Source organism: Mus caroli, chromosome 17 (assembly GCF_900094665.2).
Source record: "Mus caroli chromosome 17, CAROLI_EIJ_v1.1, whole genome shotgun sequence".
Taxonomy (NCBI): Eukaryota; Metazoa; Chordata; class Mammalia; order Rodentia; family Muridae; genus Mus; species Mus caroli.
In genome coordinates this window covers 43,138,010-43,144,009 of record NC_034586.1, presented here as the reverse complement: position 1 = coordinate 43,144,009, position 6,000 = coordinate 43,138,010, and the positions used below count along the sequence as shown (strand labels likewise).

The 6,000-nt window shown below is 50.6% G+C and overlaps 2 protein-coding genes and 1 long non-coding RNA gene across 5 annotated transcripts in view; 2 read left to right on the top strand and 1 right to left on the bottom strand.

The window, feature by feature from the left end:
- The window catches only part of Slc22a7 (solute carrier family 22 member 7), a 6,575-nt gene extending 5,224 nt beyond the window's left edge, over nucleotides 1-1,351 (top strand). The window contains exons 8-9 of the mRNA XM_021149966.2: nucleotides 117-465; nucleotides 1,069-1,351. Coding sequence (XP_021005625.1) covers nucleotides 117-465; nucleotides 1,069-1,105 — 386 coding nt within the window. The 3' untranslated portion in view covers nucleotides 1,106-1,351. The remainder of the gene's footprint in view (nucleotides 1-116; nucleotides 466-1,068) is intronic.
- Nucleotides 1,352-1,836: 485 nt separating this feature from the next.
- Nucleotides 1,837-4,644, bottom strand: Crip3 (cysteine rich protein 3). 3 transcript variants are annotated; one of them, XM_021149433.1, is made up of 8 exons: nucleotides 4,599-4,644; nucleotides 4,215-4,309; nucleotides 3,758-3,815; nucleotides 3,532-3,663; nucleotides 2,759-2,830; nucleotides 2,529-2,623; nucleotides 2,321-2,436; nucleotides 1,837-2,230 (listed from the first exon to the last, which is right to left on the bottom strand). In XM_021149433.1, the coding sequence occupies exons 1-8, from the start codon at nucleotides 4,639-4,641 to the stop codon at nucleotides 2,194-2,196; spliced, it is 648 nt and encodes a 215-aa protein (XP_021005092.1). In that variant the 5' UTR covers nucleotides 4,642-4,644; the 3' UTR covers nucleotides 1,837-2,193. The 3 variants fall into 3 exon arrangements, with proteins under 3 accessions (XP_021005092.1, XP_021005093.1, XP_029327350.1); XM_021149434.1 differs by having other exon boundaries at nucleotides 1,842-2,230; nucleotides 2,379-2,436; XM_029471490.1 differs by lacking the exon at nucleotides 3,532-3,663 and having other exon boundaries at nucleotides 2,136-2,230; nucleotides 2,379-2,436; nucleotides 4,599-4,641.
- On the top strand, nucleotides 4,116-4,621 carry LOC115029744. The gene is made up of 2 exons (XR_003835303.1): nucleotides 4,116-4,323; nucleotides 4,586-4,621. It is a non-coding gene; the product is annotated as an uncharacterized LOC115029744 (long non-coding RNA).
- Nucleotides 4,645-6,000: the final 1,356 nt, after the last annotated feature.

Below are 6,000 nucleotides of genomic sequence, written 5' to 3'. Positions count from 1 at the left end.
TTCGAGACAGGGTTTCTCTGTATAGCCCTGGCTGTCCTGGAACTCACTCTGTAGACCAGGCTGGCCTCGAACTCAGAAATCCGCCTGCCTCTGCCTCCCAAGTGCTGGGATTAAAGGCATGTGCCACCACTGCCCGGCTAGCACAGGGAATTTTATCTTCTGTACTGGGAAGCCAGTATTAGAGGTTGCCCGCACAAGAGGGGAGCCTTGTAATGTATGGCTCCTTCAACCTTTCCTCAACAGACAGAGAGGAATGGGATTCACTGCACTCATAGGCCGGCTAGGGGCCTCTCTGGCCCCACTGGTGGTCTTGCTGGATGGAGTGTGGCTGTTACTGCCCAAACTTGCTTATGGGGGGATTTCTTTCCTGGCTGCCTGCATTGTACTCCTGCTGCCTGAGACGAAGAAAGAACAGCTGCCAGAGACCATCCAGGATGTGGAAAGAAAGGGGTATATGTGTGGGAGGTATGTATGTGTAGGGGGGAAGGGTATGTGTGTGTGTGAGGAGGGTATTTGTGTGTGGTATTTGTGGATTCAGATGCCTAAGTTCCAGACACTTGGGTTACAGAGGGGAAGACAGTTGCAGAACTACACTTGTACATATGTAAACAGGTGAGTGTTTGGGGGTGAATACCCTGGTATGTATAAATTGCTTATATGAAATCATACCTGAGTATGGCCATACTTTTTTTTTAAATTATTATTATATGTAAGTACACTGTAGCTGTCCTCGGACACTCCAGAAGAGGGAGTCAGATCTCGTTACGGATGGTTGTGAGCCACCATGTGGTTGCTGGGATTTGAACTCCAGACCTTCGGAAGAGTAGTCCTGGGTGCTCTTACCCACTGAGCCATCTTACCAGCCCATGGCCATACCTTTATGTAGTCACAAATGCTCAAAAATGCAATGCACATAAGCTATGCTTATACACTGAGAAATTGTCAAGTGACTTGTGGGAATATGTGTGCTTATATTTGAGGAGCTGGGACGGCTCTGAGCCAGTCCTTGCAGGTCCAGGACTAACCCCTGACCGTGTTCCTGACACCTTCCTTATTGTCCTGTCTCAGGAAGAAGATAGACAGGTCCGGGATTGCATTAACCTAGGGACAGCTCACCAAGTAAGTAGCTGGAAACAAGGCAGGCTCTTGTGACTGGGACATCAAATTCCTCTGCCTAAGGATGGAGCTGCTACTGGTGCCATCTGCCTATGCTTATCCAGTCTCCAACAACAGGACAACTCCTGCAGCACTGGGCTGTTGGGGATCCTGGGCACCGCTCTCATGGCGGTGGGGGGCGTGCGGGGGACTTCTGTAAATAAAGATAGATGCTCATGGGTTGGGGCAGCTGTGAGATTTGGGGAAGTCATTGACTTGATCCTCAGCTCTGATTCCAGCTGTGCCACTGTTCATGCCCCAAGTGGACAGTGAAGCCTCCTAGTAGACAGGACTTATTGTCATGCTCAGACTGAACAAGGCCATCCTAGGAATGTGGCTAAAGCACAGTGCTATGGTTATTTCTAGTACCCATGAGGCTGGCGGGGGTGCTGTCTATAGTGCAAGGCTAGGATCTGCCCAATTCCCAGGCCAGAGGTCCAACAGATAGATTTTCTTGTTGCCAGACTTGTACCCCTACCCCATCTCACTGTCTAAGCTTCATACCTAAAGAGGGTGAGCTAGTGGGCGGTGGCGCATACTTTTAATTTCAGCGCTTGGGAGGCAGAGGCAGGGAGATCTGTGAGTTTGAGCCTAGCCCCATCTATAAAGCTAGTTCCAGGACAGTCAGGGCTGCACAAACAAACCTGTCTAGAAAAACAAAACAAAACAAAAAAGAATTGAAGGTATGGGAATCAGTCAACATTTTATTAGAGAAGCCAGGGAACGCAATGACCTTTACGAATACACTTTGAAGCTCACATACTGCTAGAAGAAGGAACTGGGAACCCAGGCAACCACCATTCTAAGTGTGGGTGGGTGGGGTATCCAAATAGGAATGGGGAAACAGAGCTGGCAGAGACAGTCTGGACTCAGATCTACCACAGAGCCTAGGCCCAGGCCCCCAGGGTGTCACCTTCTTCCTCCCCGAAGGACTAGAGAATTCCAGAGATTCCAAAAGACCTCGGAGGAGACGGTGGGAAGCCTGAGTTAGGTTAATCACTCCTGCGAATGGCTCATTTGGCTCTTATGTCCACTGGGTCATAGATGTAGCAGCCCACATCGCCAATGTTCACACCTGAAGGAGAGAGTCCTGTCACCAAGGGCTTTGTTGGCAAGGGAGTGGAGGTCTGAAGGGATAGATAGGGGAGGGGTCTAGATGTCTGACCACAGGGAGGTTGTCCACACATTCTCATAGGTCCAGTGTCTGGGGTCAGATTGCCCACCTTTGGGGCCAAACAGGTATCCATAGCAGGGGATGTGGCAGTAAGGCATGCCATCATGCTGGAACACAGAAGAATCATCTTCTCAGCTTCTCTTCCCACTTCTCGACTCCTCTCTCCCACCCACCATAGCCTTCTCCCTGCCCTGCTCACCTCCGCATGACTCCCAGCAGTCAGGGTCTTCCTGCAACGTTGGCACCTCAGGCAGGGTCGGTGCCAATTTCTGCCCAAAGACATCACTTTCTCAGCTGTTGGTAGAGACCAGTGGTAGCTCTTCCATTCTAGGTGCAGGGCAGGGCAAGGACAACTCCCTGCCTTGAATCACCTCCCTTCCCTCTGCCACCTCAACAGTGCTCCTCGCCAAGCTTTCTGCTGCCACTTACCGAAATAGACAGGATCCCCACATCCAGGGCACAGTGAAGTCTCACCAGTGAATGTCTTCAAGTAGGGAGGCCCTTTAATGGGAAGAGGCTCCAGATAGGACTGTGGTAGGGGCCAGGCCCTGAGCAGGGGCCTCTAGACCCCACCTGTACATGGATGGCACTGTCCTCTCCCTAAACCCATTTGTCCCTGCCACCACTCCCCTCCCCCAGGCAACCATGAGCTCTGCATATAGTCCTTTCTGACTCATTCCACCCAATCCATCAGCTTCACTGGGGACCACCTGCTTCCTCGTCCTCCTCCCAGGGCCTTGAGAGCCCACCAGTTCAATGGCTCAGTACTGGTAGTAACTCCAGCACTGGGAAACCTGAGCTGATACAGGAGCTGGCCAGGGCAGCGGTGTCAGGTGTTGAGGAGCACGGTGTCACTGCCCACTGCAGGAGTATGAGGAAGGGACAGGGACAGAGAAGAATCTGGGGACTTGGCCCCATTCTAAGAAGCCATCGCTTTAGGTCTTTCCCTTCTATGCCCTGGCTGGAGGAAGGGGCCCAATTTCTAGGCTAGCCTTGCTTCTGCTTGGTGGTCATTTGTCTTCTCTGGGCATCTCTTGTAAAATGAGGGTGATCATGCTATCTGTCCAGTTTACCTTTTAAACCCAACTCACACGAGAGCAGAAAAGCAGGGCCAGCAACAGGACTGCTAAGAGCAGCCACAGTGTCTACTGCAGCCTGAGGAAGGGTCAGAAGGAGAACAACTAAAGCCTGCCTTCACTTACTTTTCTTGGCCCTGGAGAGGCCAGTCCTTGGCCTGGGGGGGCTAAAGTTGCTGGGGCTGAGGGAAATGTGGCTGGCAGGAGGGGGAGTTGGGAGGTTGTAGAGATAGCAGCCCACACCACCAATGTTGACCCCTGCAGAGAGAAGACCCAATAATGGAGGTCAGGCTCTAGTTCCTAGCCACAAGGAAAGTTTGTGGCCCCTGGCCCCTTCTAGGCTGGAACTTACCTCTAGGTCCAAAGAGAGCCCCATAACAAGGCTTGTGGCAGTATGGTCTCCCGTTGTGCTGGGCACAAGCACAGGCAGAGGGAAGGGTCACTCAGGGCCAAAGGGGCATGCATGCCTGTACAGGCTTTCTCAATCCAGGCTGTCAGGTGCATATGTGCACTGCAGCTAGTCTGATGGATCTGGTGGGGATGGGTGGTAGGCTAGCGTGTCCAATTGCCGTTGTGGAATAGGGGTTGAAGGTAGAGGTGGGGGAGACAGAGCAGCTGCGTACCCCTCCCTCAAAACCATGGGTCAGCAGCAGCTCTGAGCCTGTCAAACTCTGGTTCACATGAGGCTCAATGGGGGGGGGGGGTCGCCCCGAGCTTGTTTGTGGAGGTTCCTTTGCCTTTGACAGGTTTCCAAGGCTGAAATTGGGGTAGGGGTGTGACAGAGGACTATCACCCAGGCCAGGCCTCACCTCTGCATGCCCGCCAGGGGACAAGATGCTGTGACAGCGCTCACATTTCAGGCAGAAACGGTGCCAGTTCTTGCCTAAGGAGCTCACCTTCTCAGCTGTGGGGAACAAGGTGGGTTCGGGCTGCAAAAAGTCCAGCTCAGCCCTGCTTTTGCCCTTTCAACCTTCGGGGAAAACCGGCCCAGCCAGCCTTGCTCCCTGGAGACAATGAATATTGTTTCCAGGAAGAAGCTCCATCCCACCCTGGTGTCTCTTGCTTGGGCTCTTGGAGGTGTGGCAGGCACTTCGTTTTCAAGCGCGCGCGCGCGCGCACACACACACACACACACACTACAGGGGACCTGGGGGCTCACGGTTGTCTTTACTCCTCCTAGGTCCCAGCCTTACCAAAGTAAACGGGTTGCTGACAACGCGGACAAGTCCAGCTCATGGTTCTTCACGAGATAGCTTAGTCCAAGCAGCAACTATAGGCGCCCGCTGATATGCCCCGCCCCTCCACCAGCCCCGCCCACTATTCAGCTTTGAGCCTGTGTGAGTTGTGGCTGCTCATTGGGCACAAAAAAACCAAAAAACTTAGAACTGAGGGACCCAGGAGACTTATCAACTTACTTTAAAGAACTTCAAAGTGGGATACAGACTTGGGAGGGAAGGAGCTCTGAGTTCAATGGCGTCTCTGGTCAGTGAGAAGCAAGAAAAGGCACGGGCAGGCATTCTTTAAGTGGTTTAATTCCTCCTTAGTGGAGGAGGGTGAAAGCAAGGGAATGTGAAGGCCATCTTTGCTAAACCATATTTTTTGTTTGTACTGGAAGCAGTAGCATGGTAACAGTCTCCATGGCACAGGGTTGTAATGAGAACTGGGCAAGTTAATCTCAGCAGCGCAGCGCCCGGCACATAACTGCTATGCAAGCACCTTGAAGAACCCTGTGCAGGAACTCACATCCCGGTCTATAAGTCCCAAAATGTGCCCCTACCTACAGCCGGTCTACAGCCTGCTCATACGATTATCACATTTGTTAAACGCCAGCCACATATTTCTAACTTGGTTTAAGAGTGTAAAATGTTGTGGAGTCACCAATGACCACACCAGAAGGTGAGGGATAGTTCCAACCCAATGGTCACACAGATGGCTCCGGTTAAACTAAATGGGTCCCAGAACAAAACACAAACTGAAAATGATGAACCTGGGAAGGGACAGTAGGGACCCAGGTGGTAGTGTTGAAAACGAGACAGGAGATGGTGTGTAGGATGGCAGAAATCAGACGACATTACAGACTTGTGAAATTGACAAGTAACAAAATTAATTTAAAAAAAAACCCTTAGAAACCACTGCCCCCAAATCATTGATAGAATAAATTTAAGTTGTAGAATGCATTTTAACTTTTAAAGCAGACTTTATTATAAACATTATTTTTTTTTACCAGTTATGCAGTTATTCAGATGAGATTTTTTTAAAAGGTGTCTTCTTAAAAAGATTTATTTACTTATTTTTGTATATGAGTACACTGTAGCTGTACAGATGGTTGTGAGCCTTCATGAGGTTGTTGGCAATTTAATTTTTTTTTTTAGGACCTCTGCTCGCTCCAGTCAACCCTGCTTACTCCAGTCAGCCCAAAAAATGTCTTTAAAATGTGTTTTGCTATATTGGTGCACTGTGTGCATGCAGTGCCCTGAGAGCAGAAGTGGGTGTGGGATCCCCTGGAAATGGAGCTGCATGTGTTTATGACATCATCACTTACGTGCTGATCTTTCTCTCCAGCCCATTCAGATAGGAAAAAAAATCATAAAAGTA